Source organism: Punica granatum, chromosome 1 (genome assembly GCF_007655135.1).
Source record: "Punica granatum isolate Tunisia-2019 chromosome 1, ASM765513v2, whole genome shotgun sequence".
Classification (NCBI taxonomy): Eukaryota; Viridiplantae; Streptophyta; class Magnoliopsida; order Myrtales; family Lythraceae; genus Punica; species Punica granatum.
In genome coordinates, this window is record NC_045127.1 from 126332 (window position 1) to 152239 (window position 25908).

General features: G+C 40.5%; 4 protein-coding genes across 10 annotated transcripts; 2 read left to right on the plus strand and 2 right to left on the minus strand.

Moving 5' to 3' along the window:
* Positions 1-6171: 6171 nt before the first annotated feature.
* Positions 6172-8825, minus strand: LOC116198563 (pollen receptor-like kinase 4). The gene is made up of 3 exons (XM_031528738.1): positions 7979-8825; positions 7229-7840; positions 6172-7069 (listed from the first exon to the last, which is right to left on the minus strand). The coding sequence occupies exons 1-3, from the start codon at positions 8667-8669 to the stop codon at positions 6444-6446; spliced, it is 1929 nt and encodes a 642-aa protein (XP_031384598.1). The 5' UTR covers positions 8670-8825; the 3' UTR covers positions 6172-6443.
* A 2454-nt stretch (positions 8826-11279) lies between these two features.
* Positions 11280-12092, plus strand: LOC116192914. Its single transcript, XM_031521619.1, has 2 exons — positions 11280-11814; positions 11965-12092. The coding sequence occupies exons 1-2, from the start codon at positions 11280-11282 to the stop codon at positions 12090-12092; spliced, it is 663 nt and encodes a 220-aa protein (XP_031377479.1).
* Positions 12093-16953: 4861 nt separating this feature from the next.
* LOC116195442 (protein STRUBBELIG-RECEPTOR FAMILY 5-like) lies at positions 16954-23214 on the minus strand. 7 transcript variants are annotated; one of them, XM_031524653.1, is made up of 17 exons: positions 22923-23213; positions 22598-22818; positions 22103-22235; positions 21946-22017; positions 21780-21845; positions 21537-21608; positions 21393-21464; positions 20808-20879; positions 20660-20725; positions 20197-20262; positions 19777-20096; positions 19420-19694; positions 18766-19037; positions 18519-18639; positions 17993-18129; positions 17711-17870; positions 16954-17438 (listed from the first exon to the last, which is right to left on the minus strand). In XM_031524653.1, exons 2-17 carry the CDS (start codon positions 22740-22742, stop codon positions 17307-17309), a joined length of 2181 nt encoding a protein of 726 aa, XP_031380513.1. In that variant the 5' UTR covers positions 22743-22818; positions 22923-23213; the 3' UTR covers positions 16954-17306. The 7 variants fall into 7 exon arrangements, with proteins under 7 accessions (XP_031380513.1, XP_031380509.1, XP_031380501.1 ...); XM_031524649.1 differs by having other exon boundaries at positions 17711-17855; positions 22598-23214; XM_031524641.1 differs by having other exon boundaries at positions 22598-23213.
* A 1327-nt stretch (positions 23215-24541) lies between these two features.
* LOC116192934 lies at positions 24542-25392 on the plus strand. The gene is made up of 3 exons (XM_031521640.1): positions 24542-24724; positions 24826-24928; positions 24980-25392. The coding sequence occupies exons 1-3, from the start codon at positions 24542-24544 to the stop codon at positions 25390-25392; spliced, it is 699 nt and encodes a 232-aa protein (XP_031377500.1).
* The last annotated feature ends 516 nt before the right edge of the window (positions 25393-25908 follow it).

A 25908-nucleotide genomic window follows, 5' to 3' on the forward strand; every position in this document is an offset into this window, starting at 1 on the left:
TACACTTATTCAAGTGAACCTTCTCCTATTACAACTCAGCCTTTGAGTTGTATTTGGCCGAGAGTAATAAGTGGGCTCAAGGGCCACTTTTTATTTTTGGACTCGAGTCGTGCGTGGATAATTGGTGGAGAACTCATAACGGCTAAATCCTCGAGCAGTGAGATCGTCTGATGCTCACTTTAATTTTGAAGATTTAAAACCTAACCGTCGTTCAATCTCGCGGACTTTCTAGGGGCGCGGTACACACTTTGCATTAGGAGTGTGCACGGATACCGGGTATACTTGAAACATGTCAGAACCTATCTCTTAGGGTAGGGTCCGAGCAGCTCGTATTGAAAATAGGGTAGGGTCCGGGTATTAAAATAAGGAACCGGTGAAAACTGATTTTCATTCCGATTCTTACATATAGGGTATCCAGAACCGGAACCGGAATCAATACCTGGACCCGGATAATTTAAAAAAAAAATCGCTGATTTCCATCCATACCGATGACACTCTTCCAATGAGCTCAACCAATATGCCTCTGGCAAGAGCTCCGCTACCAAGTCATACGCCGATCATATCGAACAGGCTAGCCTTGCCGTGGATTATGAGAAGCTCCAGTATCTCTATATCTGAGTACCCCAACGAGATCAATGAACTCAGAAGGGAGATCAATGAAATCAGAAGGGACATTGCATCCCTCCAATTTACCCACGAAGTGCTCAACCAACGACTCAACTGCTCAGTCTACTCGCTAACCACAAATGCGTGATTGCTACCGCCATCTCAGCCTCATCGAACCTGGATCTGACTTTAGCGGAGACGAGCTGTCCAATAATTTCCAACCAGTATTGTTGAACAAAGCCGCTTCGAGAGGACTGATCCGAAGAGGGTCTGGCCTCCGAAGACCTTTCCAGTTTGATCCAGCAGCTATCTCAAGGCCAATCAGTCGGCTACAAACGGAGCTGGCTCGAGTAGGACGACGAATCAGCTTAGAGCAGTTACTGAACTTGAAGCTGGAAAGGTTAGCTCCCTTGCTTGAGCATCTGCGTTTACCAATTTTCCCGATTTCCAATCTTGCCTGGACAAATCAAACAGGCAGGCATATGATTGGCCATTACTTAATTATGATGACATTATTTGCGATTTCGGTATTCAGTTTGAGTATTTTTTTTATAGGTTCCAACAAGGTACTCGGAATCTGTGATATAATACAGGTTCCGGGTAAGTTTCGGTTCCAGGACTCAACATGGTAGGGTTTGGTTCCAAAATCTTGGACCATGTCCCTTACTGGGCATAGTCTAGTTATTGTGAAAAAAAAGAGTACTCGGATCAGCACACCGATATAAAGTATGTATCGGTGAACCGGGCTAATGACACGTTAATTTCTTGGAACTGCTTCTTGGCACGCCTACAATCACCACACGAGTGACCGAATTGGTGTCTTGACGTTTTCGACATGAACAAACAATTTTGCATGCCCGGTGGGACCCACTTTTCGACCAAATAAGTGCTAAATATCAAATTGGCGATTCATTCTCGAGTCAGTGCCAATGACCTAATGCCGCTTAAGTCCGAGAGGCTCGAGTGGTTGTCAATGATCATGGGACTGTTTGAGGACAAGCTAGAAGCTCTTTGTCAGCAAATTGATGAAGAGATAAAAGGTGACTTTGGCCATGAAACAATGCCAAGAGGCCATTCATGAGATGCTCATCGAGGACAAGAGTATCAAAGATTGGGGTTTGTTAATCAACAAAGTCCCTGAAGTAGCATCTTCTTTTAATCATGGAGTTCCGAACTTCATCCGCCACTTGACCGATATGCGGTGCCCCCCGTGGTACCACCCATCTTTTGCCATATGGGTTAGTTAACCTGATGCATTCGGCGCCGGCTACATCTATGTTTCTTTTGGTACCGCAAGTATCAAGTCAGCTTACGACATCGAATGCAACTTGATAGATGCAATAACAAGGTGTGGAAACCCATATTCAACACTTGCCACATGGGAGTACTCCCCGGGTAATCGACTCTTAACCATATTCGGCTCAGCTTTTTGGCCAAAACAAGCCGGGACAGCCTATTCTTGCCCCACACCACACCGTATACGGTGTCTTTTGCTGTGGCTTAGCTTCGACACATGCCGTCGCAGTCGGTGCAACAACCCACGATAGCTCACCATCAGCCGCCTTAAAAGCAGCTTAATCTACACTAACAATAGTACGTGGAGCCTCATATTCAACAGTTGCTTTATGAGAAGGTGCCCCCGTTGGCCGAGTTCTGTCCATCTTGAAGTCAGTCGAATTTGCATCAAATTCTGCCGGTTGTCCAGCTATGTGGTACTTTCGCTATGTATAACGCAAAATAGATAATATAATATAGATAACACAGCATAATTATATCTATAAAATATAATCTGATTTATTTTTTTAAAAATAAATTATAATACATTGTATCTATGAAAAATATGATCTAATTTTTTATAAAGAAAATAAGATTTTACATTATTTGTTTTATATAAATCTTTTTATTTAATATTTTTATTTTTAGAAAAAAATTATAATTTCAAGAAAATAACAATTTCAAATAAATATTAATATGTTTTGAAAAATCTAAAAATTCATTTTCTAAAGAACTTAAAAAATAAAAAATAATAATGACCAGTCCAACCAATCTATATTTAAAAGTTTCAAAAAGTTTAAAAAATAAAAATTTCGTATTATAAGAAAAGCTCAAAAATCAAGAAACAATGATTAGTAAAAATCTATATTTATGATGTTTTAAAAATTTTAAAAAAATATATTTCAAAGATAGCTCAAAAGATATGAAAAATAACGATAGTCCCACAAATATATATATATATATATATATATATTGAAAAATTAAAAAGTTGTTTAAAGCTCAAAAGGTCGAGAAAATATGACCGGTCCCATAAATATTTATCTATATGTTATAAAAAAATTAAAAAATTTCTTTTCTAAAAGAAACTCTAAAAACTGCGAAATTGATGATCCAAAAAATCTACATTTATATGTTTTAAAAATTAAAAATTTTTAAATTCTTGTTATAGAAAAGCTGTAAAAATGGAAAAATAACTATTGGTTCAACAAATCTATAGTCATATGTTTTAAGAAATTAAATTTTAAAATTTATAAACTGTAATTTTTCAGTAATACCATGGTATTCAGAAGCCAAACGGTCCTATTCAAGTTTGATTTAATTGGTCCACTAAAGGGTAAAGCTTTTCCAATCAATTTTTTAAGAAAGTTCAAAAAATAAAAAAAAATAATGAACGTCACAAATATATATCTTTGTATTATAAAACTAAAAAGGTTGTTTGAAAAATAAAAAAGTTCGAGAAAATTCCATTCAGTAACCGAGTATTCTGATGCCATCTTTGCACGAGATTGAACGTGATCCCATATAAAATTAGAGATCTAAAAAATGTTACAAAATTTTACGTGTGAAAAAAGAAAAAAGTTGAAGAACTCATTTTTCACGACAAATGGTAGAAGTGCAAAAAAAGCTGAACACGCGTCTAGGGGTAACAATATTTTTTTAGAGTTGGATCGGCCACAGTTTACATATGGTAACTCCACTATTTATAACGAATCATACACAATATGATATTGATAACACATCAGATTTATATATAAAAAAATATGATCATATTTGCTTTTAAAAAAGCAAATATTTAATACATTATATTAACGGAGAAATGATTTAATTTTTTTTTTGAAAAGCAAATATATCTTACGTGCACCGTTATCAAAACCGCATCAGACCGAACAGCTCAACCGAGAACTTGAAGGAGAGAAAGCATCTAGAGTGATTGATCAATCGATCATGGTTCCTAGTAAGTCTCGATCCATAGTTCTGCATCAAGTCAATTACTCGACATGGCATATCCAGGTATGCTACAATTGACTCGTATAATCCTATTCTGTCTACAGTATTTCTGGGGCTGAAATCTTATTAGTTTCTGTCAATATATTCTTCCGTCATCGCGTTACCGTTATTAACCGCACCTCTTGTACGTCCAGCGGGTTTACGAAAATACAAATTAAAGTTACCCGTCTTAGCTCTACATTTGGACAGGGACGTCCTCCTTAATCGGTCATTTTGGGATTCCCAGACCCATCGAGTAGCATTGGATAAAAAAAATTATATTTTAAGTAATGTTAATATGACTTTATATCATCGTAACACGGAGTCTCTCCACCATTGAATGGCTGCATGGCTGTCGTCATCTCGTGTCGTCCAAGCTTGAATGAAATCTTTTGGTGAAGAGAACCTCGTAATAACATGTCTTGGATCAACTAATCCAATATGAACTTCACTGTTCATCATCCAGTGAGTGCGAACATGAGGTCTAATCTCATCTAAGTCGTGAGACCCACACGCATCCAAACGTAAGGAGACTTGTGTGACAATGACACGGAATTAGCAAAATCCCTATATTTCAAAATGTTTTCTGTGTAAGTTAGGATATATCCTTTCATAACTTACACAATGAAACACATTATGACGTCATAAGTACAAGGTCATGAAATTTCCCGGGCGAACTGAAATTCATCAATGTAATCATGACCCGTTCCCGGCGACAGTGATTTACATGATGCAGCTGGTATTTCAGTCAAGGGAGATTATTGAGTCAGGTTGCTGAATTTTCAATCACGGTCAGGTACAAAAAAAATCAAAACTCTTACTGTACAAGAGTTTTGGATTTTATACAAAAACATTTTGTAGGGCTTGTACAAAACTCACAAGAGTTTAGATTTTATGCATTCCCATGCCAAACACCTGTTGATATCATTAACCTCCTTGCCAACCCGCCTGCTTGCATCACCCGTTACCTGACTGATACTCTTCCTTTCACTTTTTACGGGTCCATTATCTTATATCTTCTCTGGTCTCTGAGAAATGATGTTTTATTTGCAGGTCGCACTGCAGACCTATCCGACTTCCTCCGCCGGATCAAGCGCGCCTTCACGGAATATAGCACCTGCCAGGCACCACTGCCACATTTTGAAACCACCTCTGGTCTTAGCCTGCATAAAGAGGAAGCAGCCAATCTCACTGATGACTGGAACCACCTACACACTGACGCTGCATGGACTGAAGAGCGATCTTGCCTCGCAGGAACCAGATGCTTACCAAACATGCCCATCTCACACTCGTGGCTCTCTAATTTCGAGACATGTTCTCCCCTACAAGCTGAAGCCAAGGCAGTCTTGCTGGCAATTACCCTGGCACTTGAACACAGTTGGTGCAAGATATGGATCAGGTCTGATGCCCTATTCCTTGTCGATGCTATCATCTACCCGCACCACTCCCTTTGGGCTATTAAAAGCATTGTTTCTGATATCATTAGTCTTCTAGCTCTTTTCTGGGACTAGAAATGTACTTGGCCTCCTCGATTGGATAACTCTCAAGCGCACGACTTAAGCCAATATGACAAGTCCAATTTTCCTTCCTTCTGTAAGTTTGAGGGTTATCCTGATCTCAATGTTCTATATTCCTCTTAATATTATTCGATCATACTTGCTTATCAAAAAAAAAAAGAGTTTAGATTTTATACAAAAATATTTTGTACGGCTTGTACAAAAAGTTTTTGTAAAAAACTCAAAACTCTTGTACAATAAGAGTAACTGTTTTGTACTTAGATTGTGACTGGAAATTTAGTCATGGAACCCAGACATTGTCCTTTAGTCAAACATAAGGATCTCATCTTTGGGTGTGAAAAAATGCGTTCTTAATAAGAGTTACCGTTTCATTAATTATTGCGTTCTTCATTTTTTGTAAGTCTTAGGTAACTTTTGATAAATTAAGTTCTTAAAAGTTAAACAATTAATTAGTTAAGAAAAGAAATGTATAAGGAAAAGGGGATGAATGATAAGGATGACAAGATGTTTTGTGAGGGGTGAATAATACAAATAAATGAAAAATAACTTATTTCATTAAATCAAGTTTTTTTTTTATTTACTCATCTCTCATATTTCCATTTTTCTTATAACCAACTTTGTAACTAAGTTTTAAGTGGTTATTTGATTAAAATGAAACAAACACATACTTAGCCTTGCAGATTGGCTCCACTCTCAGCCCTGGCCTCCAGATTACTGGGGGAAAAAAAAATATAAAAAGGGGGTTGGCTCCTCTCTCGACCAGACCCAAACCCATGACCAAAGGGCAATGGAAAAGACTATGGCTCACCAATGGATAGACCAAAGGTGAGCTGGTGAGGGAAATTCATGCCATGCAGAAAACTTAAGTAAATCATTGATGGAAGTCTAGGGAAAAAAAAGTTGATTTGTAACAATGATGATACGCAGAAGTCATTTATCAAACCTACATTATTCTACAAATCCCAGATGGAAGGGAGGGAGAAGAGAAAAGAAACAAAGACGAAAATTATTGAGAAAGGGTTGAGTTGGGCGACATTGTTCCTGGATCTGGACATAAAATCAGCGATTTAAGTCGTCGTCAATGATGGTTCTAGAGGCATAAGAAGGAGCATCTGATGTTGGTGCGTCGCAATCTCTCAACTCCTCAATTTTGCCAACAACTTCGGAGATGCTTAATCTCCTCTCCTCATCCCTTTCGCAACAACTTAACCCAATCTTCAAGAGTTTGATCATCTCACCTTTACAGTTCTTGGTTCCTCTCATCTCCTTGTCGAACACCGCACTGGTCCTTTCATCGTTGACAGTCGACATCACCCAGGTTGCTAAGTCAGCGTCCTTATCATGTGCTATGTAGCTCACAGGGAACCTGCCTGTTAACATCTCAAGGATCAGCGTCCCGAGGCTCCAAATGTCCGTCTTCTTGTTCACATGGCCCTGTGGCAGGGTGCACTCGGGTGATTTGTATGCTACCAGGAGCTGCCGGGAATGCTCAGGGTTGGTGACTGGCGCCAAGGCATAATCGGTCAAAAGTGGCTCATAGAAGTCGTCAAGGAGGACATTGGAGGACTTGAGGTGACCGTGGGGGATAAGTAGGCTGGGAAATTCAGTGTAAAGGTATGCCAGTCCCCTGGCCACCCCTTTGATGATATGCAACCGGGTTTTCCAATCAAGCCCTGCCTGGTTCCCTGGATATGGAAAGTCACGGTCAGTTTACATAAAGTAAAAAATGTTGATATATGTAGCTAGCGGCCAGTCATGCTTTTATATGTCAAAAGAAAGAAAGCGGATTATATAATTCATGCAACTATTACACATAAAAAAGAAAAGATTAAAAAATAAAATACCGTGAAGGTGACTGGCTAAGCTCCCATTAGGAACGAAGTCATAGACTAGTAGCTTCTCTTCTCTCCTGTAGTAGTATGCCACAAGGGGCAGCAGATTTGGGTGCTTTAACCTTCCTAGTCTTCTCATCTGTTCATTGAACTCTTCTCTTCCCACGTTGTTCATTTGCTTGTATCGCTTCACCACCAGGGCTTGCCCATTCATAATGATGGCCTTGTATGAGGATCCAAAGTTACCACTCCCCAGCACTTCGGCAGATGCTCTTAGCAGGTCTTGCAAATCGAATCTCTCTCTATCATCACCCACAAAAGACAGTTGGAGCTTCTGCTCAACTTTACTTGCACCCCGGTTGGTGGCTGCTGGCTGCACGCCTGCAGGTGTCCCTTGGTTCCTGCATGTGGGCGCCGACTTGCTTTCATGGTGGTCGTTAAATGACGAGGTCAAGTCCAACTGCGAGGAGGTTCGCCTTCTCCGCCGATATATGATGAGAGCTCCAATGACAAATCCTAGCAGCAGCCCTGCCACGAAAACACTTATGGCAACTCTGAAGACATACGCCCTTCTCTGTCTCGATTCACATGACTCTAGGGGCTGTCCACATAGACCATCATTGCCTGCCAATTAGCCAACCAAACCACAGTAGTTAATCAACAAAGTTATATTATAATTGATATGATGGTCGGTTGGATTAAACAGATAGATTGGTAGCTTCAAATGTAAGAATTATATTAACCATAATTTTTTTTTCTTACCGGAAAATGAGCTGATATCCATCTTGCTCAGTCTGTGAGGTATTGGACCCTCCAATTCGTTGTTGGACACGTTGACCAGTTTCAAACCCTTCTGCTGAAAATCGGGTATACGGCCTTGAAATTGGTTGCCTTCAATCCTCAACTCCAAAAGTCTAGTCAAGGTTATGAGCGAGGAAGGGATGCTACCTGTTAGCTCATTATTGGCCAAGTATACCTTCTTCAGAGAACCCATACCCACAAATGCATCGCCTGGGATCTCACCAGAGAATCGGTTGTTCGATAGGAAAACCGACTTCAATGCACCAAGCACTCGTAGGCGGGGCAGCGGACCCTGAAACTCATTATGCATGAAGCTGATGGAACGCAGATGGGGCAACAACTGCAGGATATCCACGTCAATGGAACCCTTGAGGCCCGTGTTCTCCAGCTTCAGTCCCGAAACGCTCCCTCCCGAGCAGCGCACCCCAATCCATTTCCCGTTATCCCCGGAACATGGGTTCACGGATAGGTTCCAACTTGCAAGAGCCGTGGTGTTTGCTAGGCTGTCCCTGAACTTGAGCAGGATTTCTGAATCTGTGAGACTGAGGTTAGGCACCACCAGACATGAGAAGATGATCAGCAATATGAGGAATGAAGGCGGAGCTGGAGCTGCTGCTGGTGCGCGCACAAGCCTGGCTACGTGCGCGCCCATTGGCACGGCACAACAATTTGAAGAACTATGATATTCAGATTCGATGATGGCATTAAAAGACTTGTTCTCTGAGATTCGAAGTTTTGTTTTCCTAGCTCCGTGTCTCTCCGGCTCTCTCTCTCTCTCTCTCTCTCTCCCACAAGACGAGGTAGAGGTAGCTAGCTAGGAAACAGAGAATGAGATCTGCCAATAATAGATTTTTCTTTTCTTCGGGGGTAAACCAAAATGGAGAATGTTAGCAATTGGAATAATACCGGCAAATGTGGGGTTTGGGTTTTAGAGGGTGAGTTGGGCGGAGGAGACATGTAAGGCCTGCCACACAGTAAAACTAATTAGGAAAAAGAAAAAGAAGAAAAACAAAATAATGCAGATAATCTAATTATGGAGTGGCAAATTCGACTGATTGACGAAGCCTCCCTTAGATGATGAAATGAGTGCAACAGCCCTGCAATGCAGGGGCGAAGCCAGGATTTCTGTCGAGGGGGCTATTATAATAAATATGATTTTGGGGTAAAATTTTAAAATTCAAAGTTCAAGGGGGGCAAGGGGGACAAAAATGTTACAATAAACATACTTTTTGGGTAAAATTTTAAAAAATTTAAAGTTCAGGGGGGGCAATTGCCCCCTGCTTATATGCTGGCTCCGCCCCTGCTGCAATGAGTATCACATATTTACTTTGAATGAGTAAGAACCAATCAAAATATTTGTAAATGAAAATCTGTGAACTCATTATGAGATCAGGTTTTCACTTTCAAGTATCTTAATTAAATGAATGAGTAATACTTACTCAATATTTGCTCACAGTATAGCTCCCAGTTGCAGTTCCTGTCCCTGTGGAAGTGAAGTGCATCATCTCCATATTCAATTCCTACCAGTATTGCATGCGCCAATCTCTCTGATTTTGTCCTAGTCCCTATCCCCTAGGCCTAGCATATATGGCTGGCTGTCCCCCTCTGTTGACCTAGTATGTACGAGGTAGTAGGTGGAGCACTTTATTTGACCCGTTTTAAGCCCTTTAATATCTCTGTCTCTCCATTAATCCTAGAACACTCGGCCACAAAACAAATCGAGACTTCAGAGGTAGAAGAGAGGAAAATTAATCAAGATTTAGATTTGGGGCTTTTTGGGTCCATGAATGTTTCTTGCTTTGGGTCTTATCTCGGTTTCTGGCTTCAAGTTCTACTTCAAATTGAGTAGAATACCACTGTCGTCCTCAACTTATCCCATTGTCACCGTTTTTACCCGTGACATATTTTTGTCATCACTTTGCCCCAACCATTGGCATTCTGTCTACCATTTTTGCCCCTCTGTTTTCCCCCTTGACAAAAAGATGACCTGGCGTTCGACCTATCGTTAACACTGTTGTCCACAATTATTTTTTAATCGCAGGTGAAGGCCAGTCGCAGATGACGTCGTTTTGACCCTCCCCCCTCCCTCCCTCGCCCCCCAAACAAGCTCAAATGACATCGTTTGGTCGTCGACCTTCCCTCCCAACTGATTCGTTCCTTACCCCATTTTGGTGCCAATCTGACATTTGCGCCCAATTTTCTGAAAAAAAAAAATTAGAAACCCTATTGTCTATATTCTGATACAATTGAAGGAAGACTAGTTAGTGAGGAATTGTGGAAGATTCTCTGAGGTTCTATCCACGCATTAGAGCAATCAAGGTGAGAAAAAGCTTCTTCTTTCTTCTTTTCGGTTTGTTCGATGTGGTCCCCCATTCTTTGTTCTGGTTGTGGTCCCTTGCTTTTGTCATTGTGCTGGAGCGTTGAAGTTGCTGGTGGCTTTTGTTTTCTTCACGCGGTTTTGATTGTTTGTTGGTTAAAAAGCCTTCAATTTGTTTTTTTGAGTTGCTGTTGGCTCTTTTTTTTTTAGTTGGGTTTGATGTGGTCCCCATTTTCTTTGTTCAGTTTGTTGTTTTCTGCATAATGACTGTGATTTTTGGTTTAATCATTTGTTTATGCACAGTTATGGCTGAAGATGACTATTATACAGTCGTTTTCCATCATGGGGGCGTGCTTGTGTCTAGACCCCAGATGGAGTACATTGGGGGACAAATTGATTCATGGGACTATGTGGACATTGATCGTACATCAATTCCATTTGTTGAGTGGAGATTTGAAGAGCTTTATGGGGACAATGCAAAATACAAGACAGTTTATTGGTTGGATCCAGGTTTAAAAGTAAAGGATGGGCTAAGACCTTTTGAAAATGACACGGACGTTAGAATGCTTTACTTTGTTGTTCATGAAAAAGCTCAAAACAGAGAAATACATTTCTATTTTGAGCATGAGGATGAAGTGGAAGTTATTGATGGAGACAGTGAGGATGATGACTGTGGAGACAGTGAAAATAAAGCTTATAAACCAAGACATAAAGATGAGGGTGGAGACAGTGAAGATGATGAGGACGAAATTGTTGCAAATACTGGAAGTGGCACTCCAGGATGTTCTGGTAATTCAATGCCAAACTCAAAGAAGCCAAAGAAACAAAAGTGGAAGGCATGTAATGGTAGGCCCAGGTATCCAAATGTTGAGGATGTTCAGAGGCCCATGAGACAAGAAAGACAGTTGATGATGCTGATGATGAAGGGGTTACCATTCTGATCGGATGGGAAGCATTAGAGGGGACAATGATGATGAAGGACGAGATGAGATTAAGCCTCCACAGTTCAATAAAGGGGCACCATTTGGACATGTCAATTTGCAGTTATATATGCTTTTTCCAACATTGAAAATGTTTAAGCAAGCTGTGAAGGACTACACAGTAGTATTGGGGAGGCCAATGAAACTAGTGAAGACGGACAAAGGGAGATGCATGTATATATGTGAACAAGGTTGTGACTGGAACATATTTTGTTCTTGGGCAAAAGTTCATGGGAGTTATCAGATCAAGACTTTTAATCCCAGTCATACATGTAGCAAGAAGTTGAAAAACCATCAAGCTACCAGTAAATGGGTTGCAGACAAGCTTGTTGAATTCATGAGGCAAGTTCCTGACATGATTGTTGCTGATGCCTTTAAGTACATGGTTAGCACATTCCAAGTTCGATTGGCTGACATGAAGATTTACAGAGCTATGCGCATTGCTAGGGAAGTTGTTGAAGGTTTTGAGAATGATCAGTATGCAAGATTGAGGGATTACTGTATAGAGCTTTTAACAAGCGATGCTGGCTCAACTGTAGGGATACATGTTGAGAGACCAGACCTATCTTTTCCTGCGATGTTTAATAGACTATATTGTTGCTTTGATGCATGAAAAAAATGAGTACTGGATGGTTGCCGACCTCTTATAGGTTTAGATGGGTGTTTCCTTAAAGGTTACTATGAAGGCATCCTGTTAGCAGCAGTCAGTCTAAATGGAAACCATTCCTTTTATGTCATTGCATATGCCATTGTTGGCCAAAAGACCAAGGACACATGAAGTTGGTTCCTTACTCGACTATTCGAAGATATAGGACATCCAAAAGATTAGGGCTGTGAATTTATTTTAGACATGCAAAAGGTACAGTAGTCTTTTACTGTAAAACATTGTGTTAATTGACATGTACAATGTGTGATACAGTTTAATGACCAACTTTTAATTGTTTTGTAGGGTCTGCTACCTACTATGGAAGAGCTAGCTCCAGGAACAAAGCATAGGTTATGTTTGAGACACTGAGAGGCCAATATATGAAAATATTGGAGAACTGTAGAGTTAAGAAACCTGTTGTGGGACTGTGCTCGATGCCAAACAATGCCAGAATTTGAAAAGAAGTTTTTGGAACTGAAGGAGCTGAGTATGCATGCATGGACATAGCTTAATAATTTACAACATCACAACTGGACAAGATCTGCATTCGGTACTACAAGCAAGAACTGTGCTTTGACCAACAACATGTCAGAGCAATTCAATGCAACTATAGTGAAAATGAGAGGCAAACCCATCATTTCAATGTAGGAAGAAATAATGGTATATCTGATGAACAAGATGAACAAAATCAAGAAGCAGTTGACACAATATAGGGGTCCAATAGCTCCTACTGCACAGACCAAGCTTGAGGTTGCTAAGCAAATGAGCAATTCATGGATTCCATTGTGGGTAGGCGATGAAAATATCTCAATGTTCGAAGTGCAACATGTAGTGAGATTGAATGAGAAGTATGCTGTAGACATTAAAGAGTGCACATGCTCTTGCAGAGAGTGGCAACTTAGTGGGATCCCATGTGCTCATGCAGTAGCTTGTATGGGCCATAATGTCATGCGGTAGCTTGTATGGGCCATAATGACCTTCAACCTGAGCTTTTTGTCCATCGGTATTACTCGAATGAGACATGGGAGAAAATGTACATGTCATACATCCATCCAGTGAGAGGGTCTGGCCAATGGGAACAAAATGGAGATGATTCTATTCAGCCTCCTAAATATTGCAAGGGTGGAAGGGGACCTAAAAAGAAGAGAAATAGAGCCAATGATTTGCCTAATAATCCATTCAAGGCAAAAAGAAAACTGAAGACATTCACATGTGGAACGTGTGGTAGGAAATGTCATAATAGTAGATTGTATAGGGGAACTAGCGTAAAAGGAAAGACCATCAAAGAAGACTAAGACTTCTACAAAGGATAAGGTAATTTCATCACTTGAATAATTGAGTATTGAAAAGAATTAATAAAGATGCTTGTAATGAGAATTTCACATTTCTTATTGTGCATGGCAACTATCAGGGCTGAAGGACAATGGGCTAGCACAACTGCTTAAGGACAAACGATCAGGAAAAATGGTGAAGGATAAGGGAACAATAGGAATGGTCAAGGTCAAGGCAATAAAAGAAATGGTGAATGGCTAGAAGAACAATCCAAGAATAGTAGCAGTGATGCATCTCCCTTATCCACTCAAGTTCAGGTACTGAGTAGCTCATTCAATTCAAAATAGTTATTTCAATCTTTTATAGCTAAAATTGTAATCTTATATCATTTTTGTAGGTTACTCGACCTGAAGATGTTCCACTATTTATACTAACTCCAACCATTTCTAATCAAGTGCAGGTATGCATACTAGAATCCACTATATCATATTGGCTTGGTTGTAAAATCCATTATAACATACTGTATTATGCAATGGATTACAAAAAATTGGACCTATGGATGGGGGATGGGTCCAAGTAGGCCATATGTATATGCACCACCCCGACCAACCATCACAAGTACATCAACAGTGAGACCAAGCATGCTAAGTACATCAACTGTGAGACCAACCATGGCAAGTACATCAGCAGTGAGACCCTCACCTCACAAGCTAAGCATGCAAAATCCATCTCCAACACTACCTGTGAGACCCCCACCTCGCAGGCCAAGCATGCAATATCCATTTCGATCCCCTCTACCACTTGTTCAGATAAGATAACAATTAAGGAGTCCCTTTCAGAAACCAAATCTATCTCCTCCACCACCAATTCAGCATGATCCTCCAACAATCACCCTTGCACCATTTGACATCAAGGGGCAAAATCGTGTGACAAGTGAATCTTTACAACCATCAACCAGGGTCACAAGGGCTATGTCAAAGAAGATGACCTCATCACCCAACTCCAACAACCAGTCGTGAAGCAACTTCAATAGTAGGTACAGTGGTCTTTTGGGTAGGGATTCCAGTATGCATGTTTGTCTTTTGGATAAGGATGTTGGTAATGCATATTCCATAAATGTATATCAATGTATAGCTCTGTCAAGCATAATGCCTTTTAAAAACTGCATAGTAAAGCAGTTGTGAAGCACAAGTACATCAATGAAGCATTTGTATATGGTTCTGAAGCACTTTTAATGAAATGACAAAGTTAAAGCAGGTGTAAAGTAGTTGTATATGGTTCTGAAGTAGTTTTACTGATTCACAAAGTTAAAGCAGTTGCAAAGTAAGAACATTCTTGTAGAATAACAATACCTTCATTGCTTGATTCATCATTCGATACACACACCATAGGAGTTGCTTCAAACAAGAATATCAAAATGTAAAGCAACTCCAGAACAACCAGTCTCATATCACTCTCATACCACACTTCATTCGCACCACCAGAACAATCGCTAAACCCATAAACACAACCAATATTTCCAAAATTCAACAAACAGTTCTAAGTCTATTCAGCAATTTCTCATTAGAGATATTCCTCATCCTCATACGACTAATCAACCTCTGCTCCTTAGAAACCATGGATGAGCTCCAAGCAGATCTTCCCATTCGAAGTACCCACAGCTTCTTCTCTCGTTCTTCCAAAATGGGCATGGTAAAATGCTCTTCCAGGATTTGCTTTAGTGTAAGAAGTCATCTTCGCAGCTCTTACGCCACAATTGTAGAAGATCGATGTGGCTCCAATAATGCTTAAGCTGCTGTAAGTCGTGCTCCTTGGATAATAGCTCTCTTTCCCGACAATAGGATCACTTGAACCATCCGAATTGCACCATTGAGAGTGCGATTGAAAGTATGAACTCATTGAGGCCTTCAATTTCTCCCTATCCGTTCCTGCAACAAAGCCAAATTTGGGGGAATTGGAAATTAGGGTTAGGGATTCAATTTCGATTTCCAATAAAAAGGGGCAAGTGGGGGGGAAGGTCAACAACCAAACGATGTCATTTGACCTGTTTGGGGGGGGGGGGAGGGCACTGGCCTTTACCGCGATTAAAAAATAATTGTCGACAACGGCGTTAACGTCAAGTTAGACGCTAGGTCATCTTTCTATCAATGGGGAACATGGAGGGGCAAAACTGGTAGACAGAATGCTAACATTTGAGGTCAAGTGGTGGTAAAAATATGTCATGGACAAACACGGTGGCAATAAGATAAGTTGATGGTGACAGTGGTAGTTTACTCCTTTAAATTTGATGCTGCTTGTGGGTTGTCATATGCACATTATTATTGTCGTGTCAGAATCACAGGCTGGGAACCTCCCTAAAACCCTAGAAATAGGTGACTGATAAAAAAAAAAAGAAGGCAAAAGGGGCATTTTAATTTAGAGATTCAATTTTCATTGTACTTGTTAAGACATAATGTCCCACATGGAAAAACTAAAGAGAATTCCATGGGTTTATAAGTGATTGGATACCACAACCAATCAGCTTAAAGTTTTGGCTTGGAAATGGGCCCAATCGCTTTTAGGCCCAGTGATATTTTACATGATATCAGAGCGGGTTACGCTTTCGCATGCCTACGTGGGTTTACACTACACAGACCCAATATCGAGAGCGCCTCATATTAGTCCCTCCTCGCTCGAGCATGGAAGATGAGCCCGGCTCGATGTCAGTTGTTGAGGGAGGGTGTTTACGGGCACGTGACAACGTGTAGGCAGAAATAGACACACGTTGCTCGTGAGGGCGGGTGTTGAGACATAACATCGCACATGGGAAAACTAAAGAGAATTCCATGGGTTTATAAGTAATTGGATACCATAACCAATTAGCTCGAACTTTTTTATTGGAGATGGGTCCAATCGCTTATAAGCCCTGTGGTATTTTACAATACTAGATCCATGTGCCTCCCTATATAACTGAATTTAGAGATTCAGTTATAGAAAGGTCATGATAAACCGCAAAGCCCTCCACTTTTGATGCAAGAAGAGATGGGCATCATAGGCGCAACTAGTCCCCTTTGCTAGTTGTATCCACATAAGGGCTTGGTATGAAACTTGACTCTCAAAGTGGTAATTGACATGAAAGCCATTAAGAGCCAGCGTTTTCACCTCCTTAAAGGAGGTAAGCAAGTTCTATAACTAGTGATGAAGAAGCATTGGCATGACCAGATTTGGAGTTGAGCTTCTTTGCCTCACACTCATGGTGGATGATGAAATTACATTCTCACAATTTAAGAAGGAAATTAGAGCGAGAGAAAATGGATTACACTGGCGTGACATAAGTTGCAACTGGAATTGATGATATCTGTTACTACTGGATGGCTGAAAGTCCAAGACATTGGACTGGCGCGCGTGAGATTTTGGTAATGAAAGTTACGAGTGAAAGCTATTGCCGCAGCTAGTTCTAGTATTCCTATATATGTCCTTCCATGTTTTAATCATTTGTGCTCGATTTTCCTTCTTTGGTTCGTGAATTTTAATTCCATGTTTGGCAATAGCCTACTTACTGGAAGCTATTGCAAAAGAAGTCCGTTTCCTAGAACTGTCTAGGCTGTAGCATAGCAGGTCTTAATTCCTGTGAACGTGACACAACTAAACTTTTGTTGTACCACATTGTTCTAAACTTCTTGACCTACGGTCATGGAGAATTAATTACCTGAGCATTAACCTAGTAGCTTGGACAGGAAGCTTGGAGAGGACCGTGCACGGCTAGATATATTACCATCAAATTAGCTCCTTAATACATATGGTCATGGACAATTAATCATGGACAACTTTCCCGATTGTGGTATACCGGGCTTCATCCTTGAAGGGGCACCTTTAGAAACAGTAGGATTGATCTTCATCGGACCTCGTGCTGCAGCAATTCTTGAACTTCAAAGTTTCCTCAGTTGGAACAATCAGGAAGCAGTTGCAGTACGGAAGCAAAGATCAGGTATCCTATAATTTTGTGCATTGGCGCATGCTATGCTAGCTATTGGTACAAGAGGAATTGCACATGGAAATAATCCTTCTCCTTGGGTATTGAGAAGAACAAATCACTCAATAGTCATAGTCATCCAAACGACTAGAAGCCCCAGGACTCTCTCCTCTCTTGTTGATGCTTGACCGTTGAACTAACCGCACCAATGCTTGCACCACTTCTGACATTGGTGGCCGGAACTCTGGCTCCGCCTACAAAAGCCACAGGGAAATAAGAGATTTTGTTCGAATAAAAGACTTCACAATAGGCCAGGTTATTTAGGTTATCCATCCCTGTCCTATTTCCATTTGCTCTTGTGACTGCAGAACTACTGTCACTTTGTTTGAAATCGTCTAAGAAACACAGGCTATAACAGATTGAAATTCATTATATTGCAACATATAGAAAGTTCAGAGTGCATATCCTGTGGCGTATTTTCCGTCTGATTAGCGACCTGCCCTGAAGAAGGCAGAAGGGGGTTTACCTGTAGACACAGTGCTATGATATCAGCAAATCTGGACACAGACGTGGGAGGGTAGAGACCACGGAGTGCTGGGTCCACCATTTTCTCCAAAGCATCAATGTCAATAAGCTGTGGCATAGCCCAGCGGACCAGGCATTGCTCTGACCTTGGTTTTGAAAAACTCCAAATTGAAACACAAAAAGAGCAAGTGTTCAGATTTCGGTAATGGAGCTTTCCATATGAGATTGACTCATCGAGTTGCAGCCATCAGAACATTAAATTTTTATAGCAACTAAGATGCACCTGTCAAGAGGCATTCGACCTGTCAACAACTCCAGCATGACAACCCCAAAACTATAAACGTCACTCTTCAATGTATAAGCTGATGGACTCGAGCACTCTGGTGCATTATATCCTGCTCCCAAATTTTGACTTGTGAGCTGAAAAACAGGGATGCACATCGCGATTAGGAGGATTAATGTTGAGGTTTGCTCTTAAGATGTAGTAGCACTTGTACAATTGTCAGCTAACAGTTGAAAGATTTAAATATTTCCTTCTTGTGCTAAAGGATTCCTGTTGCATTGATTGCTTGAAAGGCCATTAGATAATGTTGTGATCTGCATTGAAGCTAGTATCATACTTCAGCCCAAGACTACATAGCAGAAACTCTAAGAAGAGAATGAAAGCTAAGTCGCAGTCTGTTGAACTGTCAGGGGACGTGCCTGGATTCAGTCACATATTCATGCAACATCATGTATTGAAAAATCTACCTGGTACATCAGACTATTATTTGTATGAAGTGCCAACAGGATGCAGCTTAAGAATTAACCTGATGGAAAGTCGCCAAACCACAGTCAGACAGACGAGGATTGAGTTCCATGTCAAGCAAGATATTGGATGATTTGATGCTCTTGTGGACTATTGATGGAGAAAAAACTTCGTGGAGGTACCTGACAATGACAAGAGAAACAAAAGAAAGAGATATGAGAAATTGCGGATTCACCATTGCAAAATTACATGTCGTCTCTCTCTCTAGCTCTCTCTTGTAGAACGGTTGTAGTATTTGCATTACTCACTCAACTGCCCGAGCCGTTCCTAGAGCAATTCTGACTCTAGTGTTCCAGGTTAAAGGTTTGCTGTAGTCATCTGACATGTGTAGGAATTCGTGAAGTGAACCATTCCTGAAATAGTCATAGATTAACATGTTGTGCCCCTGTTCGGAGCAATAACCAAGAAGTTCTACAATGTTTGGATGGTGAAGGCTGGAGATCTTCTGGATGATTTCTGAAAATTCTTCCGGTTTCCGCCCTTGGAAAAGTGAGGAATCGATCTTTTTGACAGCGATAACCTGATATAAAAATATATATGATTTCTATAGTTAGGAGCACATTTTAGCAGACAGTTTTGATATTTTGAAAGAGTTCTGCTGCTGATGTGTGCAGATGGCAGGTGTATGAACCAGGGATAAACCTTCGTGAAGAATGCCTTGCATCATAGAATGCAATATGTAGTTCACTATTCTGAATTCATATAATTTCTAAAGTTATACTGGAATGATAAATAAGCTATCAGAATAAACCCTTTTTAATGCTACATGAATTTTACTGGACTCGAATCATGAGATGTGGGAGATATCAGAGGAAGCCAGTGAAACAACAGGTGCACCAACCAACAAGCATTACCAAGGTCAGGTATTATGATGTACAATTGGCTGAGCAACACTACTGTACCTTCCCATCTGCATATTTAGCCCGATAAACGCGCCCGATGGATCCCTTACCAATCAGTCGGCCAGTTGCAAAGTTACAGGTACAGGTCTGTAGGTCTGCCAAGCTATAGGATACAGCTAGGAAAGAGGTGCTTCTTCTGGCATTCAACTGATTAGCAAACTCATCATCCTTCAAGGAACTCATGCCATCATAGAGTGGAGCCCTGAATCCAATAGATGGGGATTTTTGCAGAGCCTTGGCATCCAAGGAAGCCGATGAATCCCGTGATTTATGATCTATTAACAGACCCCAGGCGCCAAGATTTGAGCAACTGAAAAAATGTCGTTATAACTGATGCTACAGAGGGATTTGTTTTACCTTTAAAGTTTTTACAGATGTCAGCTCGCAAGTCATCAGACAATTCCTGGGAGGTAAGTGGGGTAAAGGCTCTGCGTTGGCTGGCTCTCTCTTCATCCAGAAAATGAGAGGGAACAGAAGAAGCAGAAGAGCGCCTTGAGAATACAGCCATCAGAAGCGCCAGCACCACTAACACTCCCATGATTATCCCTGCAATGGCCAATCCATTCACACTCGACTTCCCACCCCCATCTTGCCCTTCTTTAGACCGATGGTTAATGCGAGCAGCACCAGGGGGTGGTGGTGGAGCTGGACCAGATGACCAAGAATTCCCTCCAGTCCTTTACGCAGCACCGACATACAGACAGAGAATAGAAAAGAGAAAACTTCAGGATATTGAGGAACTCGTCAATATTGCGTGCATAGCCGCTGCAAACTTACTCAATGTTTTCTATATTCTTCAGATCCTCTGGTATCCAGCCAGTAAATCGATTGTTCTCAACATTCCTGGCATGATTAGAGTATCCGTTATCATCAACTCATTTGCATTTTGAACAATCAAAACTGACTTCTAACTACATATATAGGATAAGGTAGGGGGAGGGCAGCATGAATCAATTTAAGCCTGGTCAGAACCATCCCGAAAGGTGATCGTTTAATTACATGATCAAGAGTTTCACTCTCGTTCTTCTCATTGATAGATTTGGTTGGTTTGTTTAGGTTACTGAGTCTGTTTAAGAGGTACAGCCTCCTCTATTTCAACATCCTTGGTGACTGCTGGTTCGGCATATAATAATTTTAGAATAAAAAGAGCATCATTAATAATACAATGATAATAGAATGGGCAATAAGTCAACAAAAGGGGAAGAAAAAATAAAATTAAGTGCTTGTCATATTTGCTTACAGATCACTGAGGGGAAGGCCTGCCAGGACATCTATTGAACCAGAGAACTGATTATTCTGCAAGTACCTGCATAACACATTACGATGAACAACAAAGAAACTCTCAGTAGTGAATGGTGACTCAACTTATATATGTATCACCATCTTACATCTTGTTGAGGCTTGACAGATTAGCGAAACTCTGAGGCAGATTCCCTGACAGCTTGTTGTAAGACAGATCCCTGCATATCATTGTAAAAGTAAACTTCTGATCCGATGCCTGTATGGGTATGTGCATTTCAGCATGTCGCTATACTGGTTTACGGAGCTTCCTAGATAATAAATGGCATCAGCCTTGCTGTATGCATCAAGTCAACTCCCAAAAGTTAATTATCTGCTTCTTCCAGGGAATCATATTATAGCCATTCCCTTCTTCTCTTCAGATACCGTGGCGGCAACTTTTCCATAACATGCTCACCTCATTAAAATTAGAGCTCTGAACTAATCAGAAAAATGTAAAAGATGAGGTTCCTATACCCAGTTACATCAAAATTCTGGGAGAAAAGAATGACCGTTTGTGAACCTCAGTGGGCATTTGGGGTTCTCCAGAATATCAGCTTGAAACTCATCTGAGGTAAAATAGCATGCCTTATAAGCACACTTACTGGAGCACTGGAGAAGAAAACTTGGTGCGGGTTACATAGACATGACATTTGCACAGTAGAAAAGGGTAGAGAGAGTTCAAAGGAACTTACAAAGTTGCGAATTTTGATAGTTTCCCGAACATATCACTCAGCTGTCCATTGAGCTGATTATGACCGAGATACCTAGCAAAAGCCACATGTAATGAGAGAATGTTATTTTAATATTTTGCTAAGTTAATGATGAAAGATGCTTACAGGTCCTTGAGGTCAGTCATCTGAGATATCGAATAAGGGACGTTACCGCTGAAGCTATTATGGGAAAGATCACTGCAAAATGAATGAACTCAAAAATGGCATTGCAGATAAATCAAGAGTCATAACAAGTAGCAAGCAGACCGCCCATGCAAAGAAAATTGAGAGATTTGAATTTAAGCAGTTATTGAAGTCACGATTCTCTCTCCTTAATTACTCATATAGAGACAGTTGCTGCTAACTTACATGTGAGCTGCATTTGGTGGAAGTTGGTATGGTATATTGCCATTGAGGTTGTTCTTGCTTAAATCACTATACTATGACAAAATAATTCAGAATTGTCAGATAATGTTTTGAAGTATACAATGAGCAATGAAGATGACGCTGCTTGGAGTAGGATTATGGGCCTCACAAATGGGTGACGGACTTTAAATTTGATAGCTGGTAGCCCATTGATCCACTGAGTCCAAGATCAGAGAGCTTGCTGCAGAAGAGGAAGAAACCCTTTTAAAGTGGAGGAATGTAAACGTAAATGGATCCAAGCATCAGCAGTAGCGCATAAGCTTTACATTTCTGTTATAGATGAACCTGAGCACTCGATTCCTTTCCAAGAATCTCCACAGGGGTCGCCGCCACTTGATTTCCAACCGCTCAGTTCTGAAGGTGAATTTAGGTTGGTATACATCACGTTGAGGACAGAGACTGCAAGATTATGTAAAACTGAGCCATCGGAGAAAGAAATTAAGCAAGAAAGAGAAGGTCCATGGCAAAATTAATGAACTCCCGAACTGCTAGCAAAAGCCTCCAAATCATTGCACGATTACAAAGTTAATGCAGCTCAAGGTGTTCTATTTTGTGACAATGTGATTCTTTTCTGACCAGCTCTTCTTTTGTCGGACTGTTTGTAAGAAATGATGAGGTAGGTGCAAGGAACAGAATGGTGGTTAATTTCCATTGCTAATTAACAAGAACTGATCATGAGTCATGAATGATGCAAATGCAATCAGAGATGCAATATGACAACGTTGAGCAATACATATGATTCGTTATTTTATTCTACGCACCATCAAGAGAATTTGTCTTGGAGTGAACAATGGTGCTCAGAATGCCAACACATATTGTTACTACTGGCAGGAAGAAACCCACAAATGAGTGATGATGGCGGTGGTTCATTATTCGTTTACAAGCTGGAAAGAGATCTTCTCGCATTCGAGGAGCCTCAGATTTCTTGAAAGCTATAGCTTGTAATAGGTAGTTGGTACTTATTATTATTATTTTGCAAGCCCTGAAAAAAATTAAACTGAATGGATCAGATCGGGCCAACAAAGACGTCAATCTTGGAAACCTGCAGCAGGCTCCTCTCTCTTCTGTGTGTTGCCCGGCAATTACCATCTATCGATCGGTTTTCTGAGTATACATATTAATCCGGGGGGTGATGGTATCCATACGCGGGTTACGTTTCCGGTTGCTGTTACCAAAAGCACAGAGAACGGAGAGAGACGAGGCGAGTGGGGAGGGGAAGAAGGGCCAAATGCCAATTCAAACTACTGATGAGAGAAAAAATGGAAGGGAAAAGAAAGAAGGGCAAGAGGGACAAAGAAGAAAACCCGCAAACAGAAAGAAATTAAAGGGTATGCAGGCAATGCATGGTGAAGTCAATGTGTGGGAAGGGCGAAGAAAGCTCAAAGAGAATAAATGAGAGCCACTCAATCCCTGCGTTTCTTTTCTGGTATATCTGTTCGTTTCATTCCTCTCTACAACACAGCCATTGACCACCATCAACCGTCTCCCTATCCTGTCACCCTTCCTCAGATGAAACAAACGCACGAGCTTCTTTTTTTTGCTGCACTGTTCTTCTTTTTACAAGTACGAGATTTTCGTTGTAGAACTATCTGTGTCCTTTATTAGCTATTAGGATTTTTCTTTCATTACATTAGGCTCATGGAGCTCGGTTATAACCGGGAAAAAGAAGGCATCTATATTTGCTTATACTGGAAAAATGAAAATCTACATCTAGTGGTTAGTATATATAGCATCAATTTGATCTGGCCGACCCAAGGAGTACATGTAGCAGAGATAATTTATTGCCCGACCACAAGGGGCTGTTCAGTGTTCTTATAAGGAAGGACATGTTTCGAATGGCAATACCAATAATTAGTTAATCAGCTGACCAGCAAGGTGCATGGGATAGGGACGCATGAGAGAACAATATATATACTAGTGAATTTAGACGTGCATTACATGTAAAAAGGTTCTTTGATTATGTTAAAATACATAATATTTGAATGACATAATATATACTTGCACAAGTATATAAAAATTAGTGCACCTACAAGGTGTTGATGAGTTCAATAAAATTCCTTATTTTAAAAAAGAAATATAAAAGAGAAAATAGTCAATTTTGTCCTCGAAAGATTCTTTAGCCAACACATTTGCCCTCCAATAATTTTAAGGAACATTTGTGCCCTCCAAAGACAATTACGCGTGACAAATATGTCCCATCATTTCCTTCTCCGTCAGAGCTGTCACAGAAGTATGACATGGCGGCTTGTGTGGACAAACGACACCTGCTCTTTAACTCCCATGTCCATACGACGTCGTTCCCCCCCCCCCTGGCCAAAACGCTGTCATATGCTCCTCACCTGCAATCCTACCAATTTGCACCAAACACGGTGATGACCAAATTCCTTTCCCCTTCCCCTCAATCAACATTGACTGTGAAGGAGGAGTTAGGGTTGCAAAAATCAGATATTAGGTTTTTTTTTATTTTACCCCTCTCAAGTGAAATCAGTAGGAGCAATTGTGGGGAAGAAGTTAGGTGGTCGACCTTCATCATTTGCATCGAGGTTGCCCAAGAATCTTGTGCTTTGGTGATAAATGATAGTTTTGACCATTGGAATTGTTGAAAGTGTTGGTCAAACAATTGTGGTCCCATATTATGTTGTTCTTTTTTATGTGTTTTAATATTAAAAATTATTTTTTATGTTTTCTGTTCAGCATTTGGTCGCATGGGTGATGTTCTGTTAACTTTAGTTTTACACCATGGGTGCAAGTTTGTTTGGAAGCCCTTTGTGGAGTACATTGGAGGACATATAAATGTATGGGAAAATGTAGACATTGACAAACTCTCCATTACAATGCTTAAAGAGTATTTTGAAGAGTATGGGTACACTGAGGATGATTACAAGAGGGTTCATTGGTTGAACTTGGGTTTGGTTTAAAAGATAGTTTGAGAGCTCTTCAAATAAATAAGGACATTCATGAGTTATACACTTTTGTTGCATATTTGAAGTCACTAGAGTTTTATTATGAGCACAATCTTGAGCAGAAGAGAGTGGCTGCTAGAAATGATGAGGCTAGAGTTGTGGGTAGAGTGGCACCTACTGAGACTCCAAGTGAAGAAGTACTTATGGACTTTGACCTTTCTGAATAAAGTGATGATGAAGATAATAGAAAAGGGCTTGTTGATGAACATGAAAGTCACTGTGAAGCTGAAGATGAAGATGTTGAGGGTGAGGATGCTGATGATGAAAATGTTGTTGATGATCAAGACGCTAAGGGTGAGGATGCTGATGATGAAGATGCATTGGCTGGTATAAATGATGAGGCAAGTTCTTCCCAAAGAGGACAAACAAAGTGGAAGGCATGTAACCTACCAATCAATGGGCTGGTTCATGAAAATGAAAAGGCTGAGTTTCATGCAAGGCAAGAGGTGCAGGACAATGAATTGAACTTTGTTGATTGTGAATACCACTTCGAAGAGTTGAACAATGGCAAAGTGTCTGATAGTGAAGATGATGAGGCAAGCCACCTGAGTTTAATAAAGATGCACGTTTTGGTCAAGTGCATATACGATTGAAAATGTTTTTCCCAGCATTGGACTTGTTCAAGCTTGCGGTGAAAGATTACAACATTGTACTTGGAAGACCTCTCAAATTGTTGAAAAGTGATAAGGGGAGGTACAAGTACATATGTAAAGACAAAATGTGCCATTAGTCCATATATTGCAGTTGGTTTAAACCATTGGGTGCTTATCAGATAAAGTCATTTGTCCCCACGCACACATGTACCGAAAAGTTGAAGAACAACCTAGTAGATAGGAAGTGGGTTGCTCAGAAGCTAGTGGATAGGTTGAGAATCACACCTAGCATGACTACTAGAGATGGCTACAAGTTCTTAATAGACAATTTTCAGGTTAAGTGTGTGAGATGAAGATACACAGATCATTACACATAGCCAAGAAGGGATCTGAAAGAGAGCAATATGCCAAGCTCCGTGATTGTTGTGCTAAGATCATAAGAAGCAATCTTAGTTCAACATGCGGGCTTGGAGTTTTGAGAGCAGATCAGTCGAATACTCCAACATTTGAAAAAAT

Bases quoted from the DNA above. Each gene is read 5' to 3' on its own strand.
- LOC116198563 (XM_031528738.1), bottom strand. From the start codon at position 8,669: ATGGGCGCGCACGTAGCCAGGCTTGTGCGCGCACCAGCAGCAGCTCCA. The intron at 7,841-7,978 runs GTAAGAAAAAAA...GCTAATTGGCAG, and splicing joins GGATATCAGCTCATTTTCCG to GCAATGATGGTCTATGTGGA. The intron at 7,070-7,228 runs GTATTTTATTTT...TTCCATATCCAG, and splicing joins CTTAGCCAGTCACCTTCACG to GGAACCAGGCAGGGCTTGAT.
- LOC116192914 (XM_031521619.1), top strand. From the start codon at position 11,280: ATGGGAAGCATTAGAGGGGACAATGATGATGAAGGACGAGATGAGATT. The intron at 11,815-11,964 runs GTATAGAGCTTT...GACCTCTTATAG, and splicing joins TGCAAGATTGAGGGATTACT to GTTTAGATGGGTGTTTCCTT.
- LOC116195442 (XM_031524641.1), bottom strand. From the start codon at position 22,925: ATGGTAATTGCCGGGCAACACACAGAAGAGAGAGGAGCCTGCTGCAGG. The intron at 22,236-22,597 runs GTGCGTAGAATA...ATAATCTTGCAG, and splicing joins CAAGACAAATTCTCTTGATG to TCTCTGTCCTCAACGTGATG. The intron at 21,846-21,945 runs GTGAGGCCCATA...GTCATAGTATAG, and splicing joins TTAAAGTCCGTCACCCATTT to TGATTTAAGCAAGAACAACC.
- LOC116192934 (XM_031521640.1), top strand. From the start codon at position 24,542: ATGGGTGATGTTCTGTTAACTTTAGTTTTACACCATGGGTGCAAGTTT. The intron at 24,725-24,825 runs GTTCATTGGTTG...GCATATTTGAAG, and splicing joins CTGAGGATGATTACAAGAGG to TCACTAGAGTTTTATTATGA. The intron at 24,929-24,979 runs GTGAAGAAGTAC...GTGATGATGAAG, and splicing joins GGCACCTACTGAGACTCCAA to ATAATAGAAAAGGGCTTGTT.